Source organism: Eurosta solidaginis, chromosome 2 (genome assembly GCF_040869045.1).
Source record: "Eurosta solidaginis isolate ZX-2024a chromosome 2, ASM4086904v1, whole genome shotgun sequence".
In the NCBI taxonomy this organism is placed as follows: Eukaryota; Metazoa; Arthropoda; class Insecta; order Diptera; family Tephritidae; genus Eurosta; species Eurosta solidaginis.
The window spans coordinates 45,916,671-45,937,466 of record NC_090320.1 but is presented as its reverse complement, the minus strand read 5'-3'; the positions used below and the strand labels follow the sequence as shown (position 1 = coordinate 45,937,466).

General features: G+C 39.7%; 1 protein-coding gene across 1 annotated transcript in view; it reads right to left on the bottom strand.

The window, feature by feature from the left end:
* LOC137241500 (serine-rich adhesin for platelets) overlaps window positions 1-20,796 on the bottom strand; it is a 759,406-nt gene that overhangs the window by 47,652 nt on the left and 690,958 nt on the right. The window contains exons 17-18 of the mRNA XM_067769103.1: window positions 12,246-13,630; window positions 9,658-9,790 (exon numbers count right to left, since the gene is read on the bottom strand). Coding sequence (XP_067625204.1) covers window positions 9,658-9,790; window positions 12,246-13,630 — 1,518 coding nt within the window. The remainder of the gene's footprint in view (window positions 1-9,657; window positions 9,791-12,245; window positions 13,631-20,796) is intronic.

Genomic DNA, 20,796 nt, shown 5'->3' with positions numbered 1-20,796 from the left:
TAAGAACCAGGTCATACCACTTAACTTCAAGTTGGAGAAAGGGTTCAGCAGTAAGCGAGTGCTGGTGGAGAAGATTCGACAGAGACCACGAAAGTCAAGGAAAGTAGATCGAGCAAAGGTTGTTGGATCGAATGGGCCAAATAAAGCGAAATTAAAAGTACCTGCGAGAAAAAGACCGGCATCGACAAACCCTAATGGGCGCACTGAAACGACTGAAAGAAATTTTCAGAAAGAATGCAAGGGTGGTTGCAAGCCAGCGCGCACTACTGTTGTGAAGCGTCCAGACGATAATGATGATGCAAAGTCAATCTGTCAAGATCAAGCTCTGCGAAGTAGTTCTTCATTGGCCAAGCAACAGAGTGCGAGGGAACAATCCAGGATAATGAGTAGTAAGATGAAACACAGGTACGACAAGGAAAATAATTCGGAAGGTTTCTTGGAGGGAGATTTGGTACTGTTATACAACCCTCACCGGCGGAAAGGTGTTCTATCCAAGATTCGGTGCAGTTGGGAAGGCCCGTACAAAGTTGTGAAGAAGATCAGTGATACCATCTATCGCATACAAACCACTGGGAAACCACGGATTAGAAGAGTGGTTCATTTGGAAAGGCTGGCAGCGTATAGATCGAGAGATTTGTCTGATCGGGACGATCAGACTTAGGTGGAGGGCAGTGTAACGAATGTTAGCAGCACTGAGCGATGCTATCGTCTCTAAGCCGATGCTAAGTAGTGACGTGAATTCACATCCATAGATCAATCATTATGTATCTACATAAACGAAACAATAATTGCGTCTACACATATGTACCATGTACGTATACGAGCAGCGGAGAGTCAATGCACAAACACATGCATATATCTGAGATACTCCTATAAGTATGCAATGAGAAAAATTATAAAATTGTGCAATTGTAGTTACAGCTGAGAAGTTTGAGAGCTGCTGGACTAGTAGATTCTGGAAGCGCCTAGAAGATTGAAATCAAAGAGGGTAAAGGCGGCAATTGTAGAGGCGCTGGAATTCAGTTTGATTTGAGTTGTCAAGCAGTTTCGACTAAGACGCTATCTAGCGAGCAAGAGCAGTATTATTTTGAATAGTAGAGTTTCATTTGAGCTATCAATCAGTTTGGTTATTAAGCAAGCTATTCGTTGCACAGTTTGAGTGTTATTGTGAAGTACTTTAATAAAGGCCATTTTCCATTACATATTGGAGTTATTTATTCAACAGTTTAGTGATTCCAACTTAGCAGAGGGTTGCAAATAAAAGGATTGCAAGTAAATTCGTTACAGTATGTATATTTTACATACAAAAAATAGCTTCTACGCACAACTGTACATTTAAAATCTTTATGGTATATAACTTGCATATATTTATGTATGTATCAAAAATTTGTGATATAAATTATGCAACTAATAATCAAAATTAAACAACCGAATATTGTGATTTAAAAATAACAATTTGACTGCGTTTTCGCCACGTAAGTTTGTTCTACGATTACTGTAGAGGCTACACTAAACAATTGCTCACTTGCTACGCTGGTAGGGGGAGCAGAATGATATTTTGCAGGAACCGTTTTAAGTAATTTATGGGAACTAATATGCCAGTATTGAAAAATATCTGTATTTCTTGGAAGCAAAATCCCGTTAAGATATTCTTTAATTTCCATTTCGTAACCCGATGATTGCGGTGTATTCGATTTTTGTACGGAAACAGAGTTATCATGGAACCCCCAAAGGTTATTTACATTTCGTGATGAATTTTGATTTTGTACAATATTTGAAACATTTTCTACACTTGTACAAAATTCACCAGTCAATTTCTTCAAATATTCTTTGCAATCGTCTGTTTGTTTTGGAGTAAAATACTTCACTTTTAACCGTGAATCTAAAAATGTAGCGATCATAAGATCTTCACGCATAGTATTTGCAAATCGCTTTTGCAATGATTGCAGCAAATGTGATTTTAATAAGTTTGTTGCTTCATTTTCACTGGGAATTTCCAAAAAGTTCCGTAAATTAGCTACCAGAGGGATTACCATGGAAACTTATGCGGAGTCATTACAAATATCCAAAGTGGCGTGATAAAATGGAAACAAAACGGGAATCAATCGATCTATAGTTTCCCATTCGTTTATAGAAGGTAGATCTATTCCCTTTTTACTAACGGCGTAAAGTGCTAATGCCGATTTTTGTTCCGAAATTCTTTCCAGCATAAGATATGTGCTATTCCATCTTGTAGCTATATCTTGCCTTAGCATATGGTTAGGAGCCCCAACCTTTTCTTGGATTTCTTTTAAATATCTAATTGCTTTCTCACTATTTTTGAAATGAGCTACTACCTTCCGACATTTTCTTACAATGCTTTTAATTCCTACATCTTGCAAAACAGATTCATTTAATACAAGTTGGAGAGTATGTGCAACGCAGCCAAATGATTTAAAGTTTCCAATACGCATAGCACAGATCATATTAGCTGCGTTGTCCGAAATTGCCAGATGTACTTTATTAAGAATATCGAATTCTTCTACAACCTCTCTTAACGTTTGTGCAATGACAGATGCTGTGTGGTTTTGAGAAAGCACTTTGGCATCAACTACTACCATGTTACGCTTAGGACCTTCTATAAAATGGGCGGTAAACCTTAAAAGAGAGCAACTTTTAGTTGAATTCGTCCAGATATGTGTAGTAAAACTAATCCATTCCAAATTCTGTAAAATGTTGTAAACTTTTTCAAATGTTACTGGCATTAGTGTGGTTCGGAAATATTTCTCACTTTTAATTTTGTAACGGGAGGGTTTAATTGTATTTTCAAAATGTATTCTCTTGAAGGCCGCTCCTTCTACTAGATTGTATGGAGGCATGTCAACAATAATTAAATCCATAATCCTCTTATCAATTTTGCGTGCACATGGGTTGTCATCTGGCCAGTATTTAATTTCATTACACATTATCGGCAGCGTCAACTGTTTTACACCTTTTTCCGTGCTACTAGTATCGTATTTTGCTTTCGAGTTTTCCTTCTTCTTTTTAAATACATTCCTGGAACTCTTTCCATTTATGCCGGCGAATTTTCTCTAAGTGATTTTTTATATTTTTCGTCGTTTGCTTTTTTTTGTCGGAGATACCTAACGAACATTTCTTACCACATTCACTGCATAATGCCCTTGCTTCCTCAAGTTTGAAATATTCCCAAATCTGAGCCATTTAGTTAACTGCATGAAAAATGAAAATATAAATGTACTTAAATAAGCACATTGTAAAAAATGTGCTGACAGTCAGCTGATCTCTCGCAAATGTTGTCAGCGGTGTGTTCTTTTGCTATCCTCAAAGTAATTCGCGGTAGTTGGGCTGGTGGTGTTTATTTTCATGTTTCGATCGTTTTTCATTTTCAAAATAAAATCAGGCCGTAGTATTCGGCTTCGGCCAAAACTTCGGCCGTTTTTTTGGCCGAAGCCGACTAGTTAGACGAACATGAAAATACAGCCGATTAATCGGCAAACCGAAGCCGAACATTCGGTCGAACTCTAATAGGTATGCGCTATATTATTGTTTTTTATCTTTTGTTTCTTAGGAAGAGGACATGATTTATGCACTGATCGGGTTTTTTTAGCCTTGCTGGGAGAAGCTTCGTGTGTAGGTCTCACCTTCGCTTTTGAAGGATATTATTTGAGTTCTATGGCTGATCCCAAGCTAGAGGACTAGCAGGTATCTTCTTGTTTGGCGAGAAATATGCTCTGCGCGTATCTGTCAACTGTGTCCTATCTGTCACTTCGGTAGGTTATATTATTTACGACGCCGCCAATAAGGTACTTCGTCCTTATATGCCTAGTATAGATGATTTGGATTTTCGAACTTTCCGTAAACATATTTACGGATTTCTGTAAAGATACGGAAGTAACCATGATCGACTAAGAATTGGGTGCGAGAGAAGTCGCCGATTCTTCTCGTGCTAGATAGATTCTTCATGTGCTTGTATGAAAAAAATATCTTTACGCGAATTTGTATCAACTCGCAGATTACTGCTGCTATAAAAGCATACACACAGCTTTTTCGATGTCTTGAAGGAGCGTTTTAATGCCTCAAGCACGGCATTCAGCCTTGTTCTGTTAAAACATTTTTAGCATCCATGTGACCAGATATGCCGTTGGCGACAAGCTGTCTTTGTTCTTTGATTGCGTCTATTATTTCTACAATGGCGATTGTTGTTGAAAATATGTACGGATACCATGCTGTCTATAAGAGACCACCTCCCTAACTGATTCAAAGCGCTTTACATAAGTAGAAAATATCTAGGCGAATGAATTGACCAGCACACGTCGCTAACTCACGAATCATCAATCTAACAAGATATCACATAAATTGTGTCCACATATCGTTTCTGAATAGTATGAATATAGTTAAATCTGCATGATCCCATCGTTACACCAATTGTGCTGGCATGCATGTAACGTATTCGTTGAGAATTGATTTCATTTGCATGCAAATACCAATGCTACTCAAATGTAATGACATTGATACAAGGTAGTATAAAGTAGAATGCCAGGGCGTATACGTAACTTTGTTGCTTATCATGTGAATGGCATCTATTTTTAACACGCTTTTATTAGCTTGGCCTGTATGTAACGGAATCTTTGAGTTTAATTTTCACCGGTTTCTAGAAGTCTGATTAATTTGAAACTTTGCATACGTATCAAGGACCGATGACAATGCATTAATGTGGTGGTGTGGTGACATAAGGTCAGCGGCCATAAGGTCAATTGGCCTTATTACCACTTTGAATGGCCATAAGTTTGATTGAAACTTTGCACACGTATCAGGGCTCGATGACAATGCATTAATGTGATAGTACGGTGACATGAGGTCAACGGACATAAGGTCAATTGGCGTTATTACCACTTTGAATGGCCATAAGTTTGATTGAAACTTTGCACACGTATGAAGGCTCGATGACAATGCATTAATTTGATGGTGCCGTGACATAAGGTCCACGGCCATAAGGTCAATCGGCCTTATTACCACTTTGAATGGCCATAAGTTTGATTGAAACTTTGCACACGTGCCAAGGCTCGATGACAATGCAATAATGTGATGGTGGGCTAACATAAGGTTAACGGACATAAGGTCAATTGAACTTATGACCACCCCAAATGGCCATAGATTTGAAACCTTGCACATAATGCGAAAAACGCATTCCTTTATTAATGATAGAAGTGGATGCATGGCACATCTACGAAAGAGCATACTGGAGCCCTTTTTAACACGCTTTTATTAGCTTGGCCTGTATCTATGTATGTATCTATGTATCCATGTATGTATGCAACGGAATTTGGAGTGGAGCCGAGAGCCCCGGTAATCCAGAGCTCCGAACTCCGTTGCACCTTTTGTAGCATTTTAAGGTAGGCACTTTTAGCTAGTGCAGGCCACCAGACCAAGGCGCCATAAAGAAGAATCGGGCATACAATGCCTGTGTAAATCCAGTAGGTCATCTTAGGGGAGAATCCCCAGTAGGTGCCAATTGCCCTGTTGCAGGTGAACAGCTCTGCTGCTACCTTCTTGGATCGCTCCACTATATAGTCACTCCATAATAGCTGCCTATTCAGAATGACTCCAAAATACTTGACTTGATCGCTAAACGCTAAGAACGTACCCCCAATTGTTGGCGGTGTAAGATTTGGTACTTTGTACCTGGTCGTGAAGAGGACAAGCTCGGTTTTATCCGGGATGACTTCCAAACCTGTGGCGGGTTGTACTCCTGGAGCAGCTCCAGGATGTCAGCTGGGTCCGTTGGCGTCACTGGAACCCAGGCTCTAGCCCTTGGTCTTGAGGGGATATCACGCGCCTCCACTACCTTGAGGCGCGCGCCCGTATATACCACCCCTATCAGCGTAACGGCGGCCCTATAGAGGTTTACCGACCTGGCGTCGTCACAAGCAATTAGCCTGACATTGCCCTGGAACCACCCTGCAACGGTGTAAGATGGCGGTGGACCAGGGTTGTCTTTCTTAACCTTAACGGCCACTGTAGCGAGCGCGGCCTCGATCCACTTCCACTGTTGTTTCGGGATCCTGCCATCTTCGCTGCTCTCGTCTATAATGCCAGTGATCTGCCGACCCTTGGCAATTTCGGCGAAAGACCGCGTCCAGACTCCCTGCGTTTTGGCCCTTTTCGGTGCCGTGGGGTTGGATTCATCCATGGACCGCTGGCGTTTCGAGGTTTCATCACTCTCGACTAAAACTTTTAAAATTACTTGAACTAAAAAATTAAAAATAAATAATAGTTTAAAAAAACTAAAAAACATGCTTTTATAGCTAACCGAACTAAAAAATAGAAAATAATTTTCAATTAAAAAGAGTTTACATAACAGTAGTAGAAGGTCAAACAATCATTTATAGCTAATCACCTCAAAATAAAATTATAATAAAATTTAAGTTATTAACAAATAATTTAATTCAGAGTAAAAAGCGTGGGGTGCTTTTGACTACATTTCATATCTTTCCTCTCAGATAGTTGCCAATAGAATGATTGTAATATTCAATATCAAACACCCCACGCTTTTTACTGTGAAATAAATTATTCTGTTAATGACTTAAATTTTATTATAATTTTATTTTGAGGTGATTAACTATAAATGATTGTTTGACCTTCTGCTACTGTTACATAAACGCTTTTTAATTGAAAATTATTTTCTATTTTTTAGTTCGGTTAGCTAAAAAAGCGTGTTCTTTTAGGTTTTTTAAACTATTATTTTTGAGGCTAAATGCTTATTGTAGAGTGTGTACGTTTGCATGTACATTTAAGTTAAGGAAATTTTATATGCTAAAATTTGTTTGTCGTTTTATGCAGATTTTTCATTCACTGATACATAAATGCACAGCAGCGAGCAGAAAAACTGCATTGGCAATTTTTTTTCAAGTTTCGTCAATTGAACTCTTCTTTTTTATTTTCGATATTTTAAGAAAAATGTTCTATGCATTTTGTAACTAAAACTATGTAAAGCAGTCTGAAATCCGATTTCAAAAAAATTCGAAAATTCGAAAAAAAAGTCTAACAACCGTTTTCGCAAAAATGTTTTATGAAAAATTTCTAACTTTAAATTTAATCGAATTAAACAAATTTCGAATTTATTTGGAGTTTATTCAATTTGTTTGAGTTCGCCGTTCATTAATTTTGTAATTAAAACTAGGCATACCAATCTCAAAAACGTTTTCGAAAATATTCGAATAGGTTTTAGGGAAAGTTAGAACTTTTTATCTGGAGTTTACTGAATTTTATTTGAAGTAAGCAGTCTTTAAACCTAAAAAGTTTTAGTCGAGCAACCGTTTTCGAAAATATTGAAAAAAGTTTTAAAAACATTTCTAACTTTTTATTTGGAGCTAACTGATTTTTTTTTGAAAATGCAGTTTATGAATTTTGTAATTAAAACTGTGCAAATCAATTTCGGAAACGTTAACGAAAAAATTGGGAAATTCGAAAAAGTTTAGCGAAAATTTCTAACCTTTGTTTCGAGTTTACTGAATTTTCTTGATTATAAAAATAAATAAAACAAATGTAAGGCGTGATAATATATAGAGATTTTAGGCCGGGCTCCACTTCCAATTTTTGTCGTGCTCCTTTCAAGTTTTCCTACAAATTGGCGGTAGGGGACCTACTTGGTTTATGCCGACTCCGAAAGGCATCTGCAAGGCAGATGAGTTTTAACTGAGAAGATTTTCATGGCAGAAATACACACGGAGTGCTTGCCAAACACTGCCGAGGGGCGATCCCGCTTTGAAAAATTTTCTTCTAATTGAATAAAACTTGTTTCTAAAATTTTGATGTTGCTTTACTCGGGACGTGGAACCGGGATCTTCGGTGTGGTAAGCGGAGCACCATTACACGACGGCGTACAGTGGCATTTTTGCTTGGTTTAGACGCGAAAAAGTAAACATTTTCAAGTCACTTTTTTTGCAATTTGAATGCAGTTTGTTTTTAAAATATCCACAGTATATAACGGTAATTATCATTTCTTATAATTACTCTTCTTCATTGAATAATCTTCTGTCAAACTGTGAGTTGTCGAAGACGCGCTAAGTGATAGAACGCAGAAGTGAAATAACGCGTGGTTTAAAATTAAATAAAACTTTGTGGTGAAACAAAAGGTAAAATACTTTTTGGTTATTTAAAATCTACACGTAATTATATTATTTTGCAAGTGTTCAAAACTTTTTCGTTGAGTATTTTTTACGAAGTTATGAGTTTTTAATGTGTATTATTTTTGTGCTGAAAATATATAAAACCGTAAAAAGAAAGCCTTCCAAAAGTTTGAACCACGCTGTACCACAATAATTTTTGAGTTTCTACAATAACTCAATATTATTGCATATAACTCAAATGATTCTTCATCCGCGCAGGTCCCAGTTTTGATATAAATACGATCACAAAGAGGGAGTTGCATGAGGTGTGGGTTGCAGAACGTGGCCAAAAGCAAAAGGATAAAGCCGGGAGTAAATAGAGACGAGGGATTGTATGATGAATGCTGCAGTAAAGCTCGAAATTTTAAATCAAACTTTGTATGAGATGGATTCAAGTGCATTACACCAAAGTTAATTTTCATGCAAAGTTTGCTTCATGGTTTGAAGAAGATAAGAAATTTAGATATAGGTATGTTCAATTGTGAACAAAAGAACAAGATAACGCTATAAGAAAGTTTTTGTTTGGGGTAAATTCAAAATTTTTGGAGGGGGGTCCAACCCCCCAAATCCTCACCCCCCTTCGCCTATTCACCCTGAAGGGGAGTAAGGCATAAAAAATTTACACTTAGTTTGAATGAAATATATTCATTTTTCAGTGAGTTATTAATTTTTCGCGTCTAAATCATGCAAAAATGCCACTGTGCGGCGGCTACCGTTTCGTCAATTAAATTTTTATATTTTTTATTTTCGATATTTTAAGAAAAATATTCTATGCAATTTTTTGCCCAAGCTATGCAAAGCAGCCTGAAAACCGTTTTCGAAAAAATTTTCGAAAATTTCTCACTTTTTATTTCGAGCTCTTAACTTTTTATGAGTATGCAATCTTCAAACCCTAAAAATTTTAGTATATCTAGGCAATTTTTGTTTCTGAAGGGTGTTTTAGATTTTCCTCCATACAAAGTATGAAATATTTTTTTTATATGGCAGAAAATTTAAATCACCATTCGAAATAAAATTTTAAAAATTATGCGAATTTTGAGAGACGTATAACTTTTTTTTTGACAGACTTAAAAATTGTTGAGCTATTGAGTATGCAGACTGCAAAAAATTCGATATTTTTATAACATCTTTTTTTCAAATATCGAATTTTTTCGAAAAAATTGTTAAGACTGGTTTGCGTAGCTTCAATTTTAACGTTTACAGAAAATCATTCATAAATATCGAAAAAAAAAAAATTAAAAATCAGTTACCTGCCGAAATTTGAAAATAATTGCCACTGCTATTTTGCTGTTCGTTACTGTACTCACACATAGACGTGCAAACATATGCACACTTTTCATTCAATATTTGCATATATTATACTATCAATTCTGTTTAAAATAAATTTCCAAAATATTTATCTATCATGCTGTTAGCAAGCTTATATATCAAATATATGAGCGTAGGTATGAATGTACTCGTATATTTACATTTGTATATGTCTACTTACCAACAATATACAAGATATGCCAAACGGATAGGATAACCATGAATTTTGTGTTAAATTTACAAATGCTATGAATAATGCATCCGTTGATAATTTTATTAACAGCAAACAACCGGTGCGGTAAATTAGGCCAATACTGAAATTAGAGTTGATAACGAAAAAATATTGAACATCATTGTTTGCATAATAGCGGAATATGTGATTACGCATATAAAAGCTTATGTTAATTTGGAAAATTTAGCAAAGTCTGTTAACGTCATATTAACATCTTAATATATAAAAAACACGTGTCACAAGTTTGAGGCCAATGGACTCCTAAACTACTGAACCGATTTTGAATTTCTTTTGCACCCCATGTGTAGTTTGATCTAACTTGAAATATAGGATAGGTGATATCTCAGTTTATAGTCGCAATATTATTTTACTGCAATTTTGTTTATTTGTTTATACGTAATATTAAAACGTTACATATACGCAGCGGCACTCATATTTTCAGGTGGTGCGGATATACTTCCGTGTAATTGCTTGGTGTTTAATTAAACAACCTGCTTATCAATAAAAAATATTATAGCGAATGATATCAAGTATAGCACATCACCAGGCCCGCCGATAGAGGGGAGGGGGGGGGGGGGGGGGGGGGAGAAGGATTCAAGGGGTTGTGTAGCGCAATATATAGCTTCTCCAACCCAATTGTCAACCTCACCTTCGAGCGGCGAATCCCGTTTCACTAACAGACGAGGCTCTGGCGACCCCAAGCTCCTCATGGAACTTGGGGGTGGGGAGGGAGGGATGGCCTGAAGGTTTAATGTGGCCATATAAATTGTTCCCGAGATGGTCGGGTCAGCACCTTAATGGTTCTGTGTTACCGGAGCGTATCAGATCTGTATCCGACAAAGGACCATCACATCGATAACACTCCCCAAAGACTTCGGGGAGTAACTAATCGCTACAACAACAACAACAACAGGGGGTGGGGGGGGGGAGGGGCGTTTCTGAGGGGGCCCGCGATTTAGAGGTACTATGCCATTTTTTTTAATACAGGAGAGTCTTTAGTTGTTCCATGTGCAATTTTTAAGCCGAATTTCAAAAGCAACAAAAATCTGCATTTCGTTTTAATATTATAGTGAAGTGTGAAAAATAAAAATCTATATATATAAAAAGAAAGGCCAAAATGTGTGTTAGTTGGTCACCGGTGTTTGAAAAGATGCGTCGGTCGATTTTGTTCAAACTTTCACACAAGTTGCGCGGTGGTTACTACAGGTACAGGGTCTCGAGATATAGGCCAAAACGTGGGCCAGTGAATGCATAGACAGTGTTTATACAATATGGATATCAAATGAAATCTGTTGATGAGTGCTTTGGTACAGAGTAATATATTATCCAGAGACGGACTGGGACTGGGATTAGGACTAGGACTGGGACTGAGTCTCGGAGTGGGACTGGGACTGGAATAAAATACATACCACCCTTTGGGACAGGCAATAAGGGATGTAGAAGAATGAGAAGAAATAGAGAGAAGAGAAAAGAGAGAAAGAGATTGAGAAAGAGACAGCATGAGACGAAGATGGAGATATATGAAGCGAAAAAGACGGAGGGAGGAGTGAATAAAAGGATTAGGAAAAAGTGAATAGAGGGGGGGGGGGGGAGGGCAGAGTCAGACGGAAAAGCTTATTAAAATGTATGCAGAAAATATGAAAAATAGTAGGGTGATTAAAACAATATTTTCGAAAGCCGAATTCAATTGCATTGATTTCTATACGTATGTGTGTGTATTTATGTTTATTCCACTGTTTATATATGCAGTAATTAATTTAGGTTATTGCAGTAAATAAAATTTGTTGTTAGCTGAGTTTGTTTAGAGATGACTTTGTTGTTTTATTTTTTTAGCAAATTGTGCAAGAACTCTTCTACTTCAAAATCACTTCAAAATCTCACAGAGTTATTTTTTAGTTTGTGCTCGAATAATTTGCTGCTGTTATCTGGGACTCTTGATGGTTATAGAGTCAAAAATTGTGTCTGAATAAATAAGAGTTAAGCCTATGACTGCATCTAGACAAAAATTGAACAACAGTTGCCAGGGGCTCCCAAGGTAAGCCACATTCTTTTTGGTGATGCGAGTACAAGCAAACAGACAGACAAATACTGTCTACTATTGATTCGGGTTCAGAGGCCAAATAAAGCACTCCTTCTATAAATTTTTCTTAGATACCTTCAATGTACGCACAACAAACAGTTACGATGTTATTGTATGTAGAGGGAGGTGACTAGAAGTAGGAGAAAAGTAGGGATAGGGGAGGAAGAGTGTGCGGATGAGGAACCAAGTGCGATTTCCTGGCAACAGATGGTCTGCCAAGTATGCCAGCTAATTTTAATTCCTCGCCTTAAAAATTTAGAAGCAATTTTGTCATTTAACTTTGAGAAACTCGGGAGCAAACAGAAAAGAAACAATAAACTAAAATGAGCTACATGTCAGCAATGCAAAATGGCATTCAATCAACTACTCAAGTGCAAGCGAAGGAAATAAGCGAATGCATTTTATATTACTTGCGGTTGAATAAGAAAGTTGCAATTGACTTAACTAACAAACTTACCGTCTACGTATTGCCGCATTGTATTTATCCAACGGAAGCGATGAGGAGTGAATGTTTCGATTTTTATGCCACAGCCATAAAAGTTTCTTGATTAAAATGAAGAATAATGCACAAAAAAGCAAAACGAAGATCAAATCGATGCATATAAATATAATGAAACTGAATGCTGGCACGCCATTGCCACCCGCGCCGCCATCTGAGATATGCGACGTATACGCGTAGTAGCTTTCATCACTGCGCGCTTCATAGTCACTACGATAGGCAGCAGCCGCAGCAGTAAGCGAAGCATTAGCGGAAGCGGAGATGGATGCCGGTTGAAAATTGTTATGCCAGCCGGCTACTGAGAATGTTGTTGAAGTGGCAGTTGAAGTTGAAATGAGTGATGATGATGAGGGGGTGGCATAGGTGGCGGAAGCCAAAGCTGCTGAAGCGTGCGCTGACGAGGCAGGGGCGTATGTGTGCTCGATACTAAAAGCAGTAACAGCAGAACTCGTTGTTGTTAAGGAAATACCGGTAGCCAAGATTGTGGTTGTATCGGCAGCAACTGTGTAAAAAGGGTTTCCTGTTAGAGTAGCTGTTGTGGTGTGCAGCCCTGAGGAATATGTACCATTGCTGTTACTCGCACTCGCTTCGATCTTGAGACTCATTGCAGGCAAGTGCGGTGATGAGTGTGCCACATGCGTTACTAAGTAATCACTTCCGCTACCAAGCACTGATAAACCACCACTATGTTGCATGCTGCCTAATGTCAAGTGCGCTTCTGTCGCTTTTGTTGTTAGTGCTGCTGCCGTATCAGCTGTTGTATTACTTATCACTTCCAGCCACCAATTGCGTGGCCATTTACCAATAATACTGCATATGAGCGGCACAGCTATTGCATAAAGTAGTGGTAGTAGCCAACTAATACCAATGACAGCGCGTTTACTTATCGGGAAATAAAGTTCCTGTGCGCGCGCTATGGAATGCCTCGCCTGCGCTCTTTTATGAAGTCTATTATTGCTTGTATTGCTGTCACTTGCAATGCTATTGCTGTTGCTGTTGTTTCCACTAGTGCTGTTGATTTGTGTAATATTTGTCTGGACACACAAATTGGTTGCATCTATGGTTGTGGCTGTGTTGGCGTCTGAGGCTTTTTTAGGCGCACCATTTTCTTTGCCACTTGCAGAGTTCTGCTGTTTATTTAAACTGTTTTGTTTTTGTTGTTCTTTTTTGATGGCCATGCTGCGCGCACTTGTCGTTGGTGTTGTTGTTGACTTTTTGTTGTTGGTATGCAACATTTTTTTTGGCACCAATTCGGAATTTATAACTAACGCAATGGCTATCGCTGTTGTGACGCCTAGCAAAAGCAATGATGCGAGAGATGTGTTCACGACAGCTTGCCAATTCTGGAATGAGAAAAGATATCGATAATTATGAAAAATATACTTGTCAGTCGCTCTCTTTAACACTATTTTTTTAGAAATCTAGACTTAGAGCCGAAATGGATGAAAAAATGTAGAAAAAACGATTGTAAATTTTATTAGAGTTTAACTTTTGAAACAAAGTTTAAAAAAAAGCGGCGTGGAAGTAAACGGATTTGGCTAATTTGCACCCATTCTAAGTTACTTACTTACTTACGTAATTGGCACTTAGCCGTCTAAACGAGTATGGCCGTCCAACAAGGCGCGCCAGTCGTTCCTTCGCTCGGCCAACCGGCGCCAATTGGTCACACCAAGGGAGTTTAAATCGTTTTCCACCTGTTCTTTCCAATGGAGTGGAGACCGCCCTCTACCTCTGCTTCCATAGGCGGGTTCCGATAGAAACCCTTTCTTGGCCGGAAGATCATCTTTCATTCGCATAACATGGCCTAGCCAGCGCAGTCGCTGCGTTTTTATTCGCTGGACTATGTGGATGTCTGCGTATAGCTCGTACAGCTCATCATTAAATCTTCTTCGGTACTCGCCATCGCCAACGCGTAGATGTCCATAAATCTTTTGAAGAACTTTTCTCTCGAACATTCCCAAAGCCGCTTCATCTGCAGTTGTCATGGTCCATGCTTCTGCCTCATATAGCAGGACGGGTACGATAACTGACTTGTAGAGTATGATTTTCGTTCGCCGAGAGAGGACTTTACTTTTCAATTGCCTACCTAGTCCAAAGTAGCATTTATTGGCAATATTGATTCTTCGCTGGATTTCAATGCTGATGTTGTTGCTAGTATTGATGCTCGTTCCCAAATAAACGAAGTCTTTTACTATTTCGAAATTATAGCTGCCAACAGTAGCTTGGTTGCCAAGGCGCGTATGCGCTGACTCTTTGCTCGATGACAGCAGGTACTTCGTTTTGTCCTCATTCGCCATCAAACCCATTTTTACCGCTTCTTTTCCAGTTTGGAGTAAGCGCGGGTGTTTAGGCCGATTATATCAAGTAATCAGCATACGCCAGTAATTGCACGCTTTTATAGAATACTATTCCAGAGCGGTTAAGTTCTGCAGCTAGTATAATTTTCTCCAGCATCAAATTAAAGAAATGGCACGATAGGGGGTCACCCTGTCTGAAACCTCGTTTTGTTTCGAATGGCTCGGAGAGGTCCTTCCCAATTCTGATGGTGTGGTATGGTGTTGCTCAACGTCATTTTGCACAGCCGTAAAAGTTTTGCGGGGAAACCAAATTCAGACTTATCGGTATATAGGCAGCTCCTGTTCGTGCTGTTGATGGCGGCTTCAAAATCGACGAAGAGGGATGTGTGTCGATTATTTTTTCGCGGGTTTTTTCCAAGATTTGGCGCATTGTGAAAATCTGGTCGATGGTAGATTTACCAGGTCTGAAGCCGCACTGATAACGTCCAATCAGTTGATTCACGGTGGGCTTCAATCTTTCGCACAATACACTTGACAGGACTTTATATGCGATATTAAGAATGCTGATTCCGTGATAGTTGGTGCAGTTTGCAGTCTTGTGGACTGGGCAAAGAACACTTAGGTTCCAATCGTCGGGCATGCACTCATCCCTCCATATTATGCGAAGAAGCTGATGCATGCGCCTTACCAACTCCTCGCCGCCGTATTTCAATAGCTTCACAGGCAATCCGTCAGCGCCCGCGGCTTTGTATTTTTTCAATCTGGTTATTGCTATTCTGACTTCGTCATAATCAGGTGGTGGGACATTTATTCCATCATCATCGATTGCGGGATCGGGTTCGTCATCTTTGTGCCGTAAATCGGTGCCTCCATTTAGGAGAGCAGATAAGTGTTCCCTACATAATCTAAGTACTCTCTGAACATCAGTTACAAGGTCGCCCTTTTCGTCCTTACAGGAATTTGCCGCAGTCTTAAAACCTTCCGTCTGTCGTCGAATTTTTTGGTAAAATTTTCGGGCGTTATTCCTGGTGGCCCGCAGCTTAAGTTTTGCGCACTCAGGCCTTTCTGCCTCTGCTTTTTTCTTCCTGAAAAGGCGTATCGTTTCCCTTTTTAACTCGGGGTAGCGTTCACACACACCTCTTGTTGCGCTCGCTTTTAACGTAGCCCTGTACGCAGCGGATTTTCTTTCGGTTGCAACGCGGCATTCTTCATCGTACCAGTTGTTTTTCCGTGGCCGCCGGTAACAAATTTTTTCCGCGGCAGTACGAAGTGCTTTGGAGATATAGGCTCCCACTGCTCCTGTATTCCTTCAGGCTGAGTTGTGTTCTCAGAGAGCAGGTGTGAGAGTCGAGTTGCGAAATAATTGGCAGTCTGTTGCGATTGCAGCCCTTCGACGCCTAGCTTTCCTTGTGTTTTTTGTTCCTTGGTTTTAGCCGCGCAGAGGCGGGTGCATATTTTGGCTGCGATGAGATAATGATCCGAGTCAATGTTAGGTCCTCGGATCTTGCGCACATCTAAATCACTGGAGACAAGCCGTCCGTCGATCACAACGTGATCAGTCTGATTGCGAGTATTTCGATCGGGGGACAGCCATGTAGCTTGATGTATGTTTTTATGCATGAACCTCGTGCTGGGTATGACCATGTTTCGAGCACCGGCAAAGTCAATCAGCCTCAGTCCATTAGGAGAAGTTTCATTGTGTATGCTGAACTTTCGAACTTTCCGACTGTAGGGCCAAAGACAACTTCATTACCCATGCTAGCGTTAAAGTCGCCAAGCACGACTTTTAAATCATGGCGGGGGCAGCGCTCGTATGTGAGTTCTAATTGTTCATAAAAAGCGTCTTTCACCTCATCGTCTTACTCCTCTGTCGGCGCACGTGCGCAGATGAATGATATATTAAACAATTCTGCTTTTATTCGGATAGCGGCGAGACGCTCGTACACAGGCGTGAACGCCAGTACTTGGCGACATAGTCTCTCTCCAAACTCGAATCTGACGCCGAAACTGCGCTTATTCGTATGGCCACTCCAATAGATGTCACAATTTTTAATCTTCTTTCTTCCTTGCTTCGTCCAGCGCATTTCTTGGATGACGGTGATGTCAGATTATGCTTTGACGAGGACATCAACCAGCCGGGCATCTGCATCAATCCCATTCAGGGAGCGGACGTTCCAGTTGCAGGCCCTCAATTCATTGTCCTTCAAACGTTTGCCGTGGTCGTCATCAATAAAGAGTGTTCTTTTTATCCGAGGCTTGTTGTTGTATTTCACTGGATTATGGTTTGACGTGGCGGGTCCCAAGCGTAGCGCACAACCCGCTCAGCGGGGGTGAAAATATTACCTGCACGTTTATATAGCGAGCCGCTTGCTCCAAGACAGACGCCCGCTTGCAGCCGCACCTAGTGGTGAATAGACGCTGCCGGTGAGATCTCCCCCGGCTAGCCCTTAAACCGATTATGTCAGAGTTGCCTAGCCAGGTTGTCGCCTTCTCACATCAGCTCACCACTAAACGGGTGTTTAGTGGCTACCCAGAGAATACTTGGCCGCAAGCGACCGGAAGTAGTGAGTTGCTTGAACGGCATGCAAAAGATTCGCTCTGGCCATTCCCAGGTGAATGGCAGTCAGAAGCTTTCCCCACTTTCGTGGACTTCTACGCCCGCTCATAATGCTATTTATTACCCATAGTAATTGGCGGCATTGTGGTGAAGTTTTGACTAACAGCTAACAGCAACTTCCGATTACCGAATTACGCAGCCTTACTTTATTCTTTTATATAAATCTATAACCTAAGTTATTAGCAATCACAAATTTCTAACCAAAATTTTGGGCAAAACGAAGTTTGCCAAGGTCAGCTAGTATGTATATATAAACAAGCCGCATGGAGATTGATTTAGGGATTTTAGGGAGCGTGGCACCTGACATACATATCAGCATATGAGAAACAAATATTTATGAGGCTAAGGTGCTTGGAAAGCAGATGCACCACATCGATATTGTATCAATGGCAGGTATTGGAGAAGGGGGTGGGGAACCTCTATGAAAATTTTTTTTCGATATCGCATATATCCTGAACCGTTAAAATCACATTGCTGTATCTTGGAAAATCTGCTATTATTGTTAATGTCAAACGAAAATCGCAGGACTCGTATTTGAAAAAAGAAAACTGCATCTCCCATACAAACGCATGCATATATCCGTATGTTGTTGTTGTTGTTGTAGCGATAAGGTTGCTCCCCGAAGGCTTTGGGGTGTGTTATCGATGTGATGGTCCTTTGCCGGATACAGATCCGGTACGCTCCGGTAACACAGCACCATTAAGGTGCTAGCCCGACCATCTTGGGAACGATTTATGTGGACACAAATAACCTTCAGGCCATTCCCTCCCTCCCCACCCCCAAGTTCCATGAGCTTGGGGTCGCCAGCGCCTCGTCTGTTAGTGAAACAGGATTCGCCGCGGATAGGTGAGGTTGACAATTGGGTTTGGAGAAGCTGTATATTGCGCTGGCAACCTGAAGTGTTGCGCTACTCAGCCCCTTGAATCTGGTATTTTAGTTGCCTCTTACGACAGGCATACCTACCGCGGGTATATTCTGATCCCCTGACCCGCTGGTGTCATATATCCGTATCATATACATATGTTAAAACGTAATATCAAAGCCTAATTTAATAAGTTATTCGCCGATATCAAGAAAATCTCAGTATAGTGCGTAAGCTGTAAATTTTTCACAAAGAGCTGTAATAACAAAAACAGGACATCGCTAAAAATAATTGCGCAAGGTTAGTAAGAGTTGGATTGGATTGGATTAAAAACACGATAAACAGAAGATTCGAAATTATGGGAAAGTGATTGGGGCCTATCTCAAATAGCGAAAAATTTGTACGTCCTTTGTCTAGAAAACTCCATGAGAGGTATAATTTTCATATCTCTTATATAAGATATTGGATTGGAAGAATTTTCTACCTTGGGCGATACTCGTAATATTAATAATGAAAGTGTTGTTGAAAACTAAGTTAATAAACAAAAAACAAGCAACAAATGCGCTTTTAGTTTACAGCAACTCTCTTCCCAAAGCAGGCGCTGAGGTTGGAGGAGCCTTTTTGACAGCATAAATGGACAGTAGAGCTATGAGTCTAGCAGCGACTCAAGCGAAGAATTGTGGAGGTTGGTTTACATTGAAGCTGTTTTAATAACATAAATGTTTCTCGCGACACTCGAGGCCAGGATCACAGCTAAAACCTGAAAATTAAACGGGAGTCGACTTAGTAAATAACTGTTATTTGTCATATCTGGATTTTAGCTATGTAAGTCCTCCTGCTGGAGAGCTACAGCGTGATGAGTGATTTCCATCTGCCCTTATATACATTCCTTCTATATTAAAAAAATTAGTTTGATAAATTAATTGGGTGATTTGTGGGAAATCACGAAAAGTGTCAATTGCTCCCCCTACCACGAAGAAACTTAAGTGCCCATTGTATGTATTCTTAATGTATATATGGGTCTTAAATGAAGTAACATCAAATAAGACGCTTCAATTAGAGTGTTAAGGGGATTTAATTAAATTTGAAAATTTTAGCTAACAAATGACAAATAAAAGACAAGAAATTTGTGCAGACATAAAATATGCAACATCTGAATTTGCATAAAGCAATATTCAAGGATTTTATAATCAAAGTAACAGCAGGCGCAATAACTTCAAATTTACATTTGAGATGAAAAGAATTTGTAAGCATTCATTATATAATATCTTTGAAGAGTTTTAAATGATAATTGGATGTTTTATGTAAATTTACACTCTGTTCAATAAGTTTGCATACAAAAGTCTTTTATATAATATTGACTAGGGAAATAGGTACTTAATAAATCACCTGCAAATGCAGATGAAAGGAGTCTTCATTCAGTTCACCATCAACGAACAGGAGGGTAGATTGGGCTCCAGGAATTAATGTTATAAAATTTGAAGTGAGATATTGAAAGAGATATAGAAAGGGAGAGAGAAAAATATAGAGAGAGCAAGAGAGGGGGAGACGGAAAGCCAGTATAACGCCTTATAAAGGAGAAATTTCTAAACTGCAGTCCATTGTAGAAGTGCACGGCTGGAATCAAACTATATATTTGTAGTTTAAATGTGAAGGAGGCCAGTATTAATTCTAGGGTGAGTGGGAGCCTTGGAAGCTAATGTTGGCTACATGATCACAGCAGTGTTTCCCCAACCCGACTCCACTATCGTTTTTATTGATATCGTGAATGGGCTGTACTGTTTACCAGCTTATACAGAGTCAAAAGAAATCATATACTTGGTGTTCAGTATGGATTCAGGCGAATGCATGACGACGACTTTGATATCCGTTGAATGCCTAATAGATATTTGGCCAACCGATATAAAAAGTAATAAAGTTTTGAATTCACTTATTTAACTCATTCACTTCAAGACATTAAGCAACATTATGAATGTCATAAAAACATATCAAGATGGGTCAGTTTTTTCGTGTTGTATTAAGAATAGTCGTATTCGAATAAGTAATATTCCAAGCAACAGTGCCAGTTCCAGGCTACAGTGCAGAGATCTCGATGAGATTACTACGCCCGAGGAGATTTGCAACGCCCTCCACCAGCAATGCAACATCAAACTTCCAGATGTGGCTGCCATAAAAAGCATACGCACAGGGTACAGTGGCACGAAGTCGGCACTTATAAGCCTTACAGCGGATGATGCCAAGGCGGTTCTTAATACGCAAAGAATCCGGGTAGGATGGGTTTCCTGCCGAATTAGAGAGCTCAAGCAAGAAAAACGCTGTTATAGGTGCTGGGGCTACGGGCATATAGCTCAGAAATGTAAGGAGACTGTAGATAGGTCTAGCCTATGCAGGAAATGCGGCCAGGAAGGTCATAAGGCTGCAAGTTGCGAAAATGCACCGAAATGCGCGCTATGTGGGGGACAACATTCAGCAGGCAGTTTTAAATGCCCACAACGAGAGGGCAGCAAAATGACTGTCTCAGCCCAAGAGCTATTATCCCAAACAGTCTATGAAGGAGGATATGATATAGTGGTACTCTCTGAACAATACAAAAATCGCCAGGAGCAGGGTTGGCTCTCAGATTCAGCAGGGAAAGCCTCAATTTGGGCACCAGGGAAATTTCTCCCACAGGAAATTATGACGCCAACGGTAGCAGGATTCACGTGGGCAAAAATCAACGGTATATACGTATTC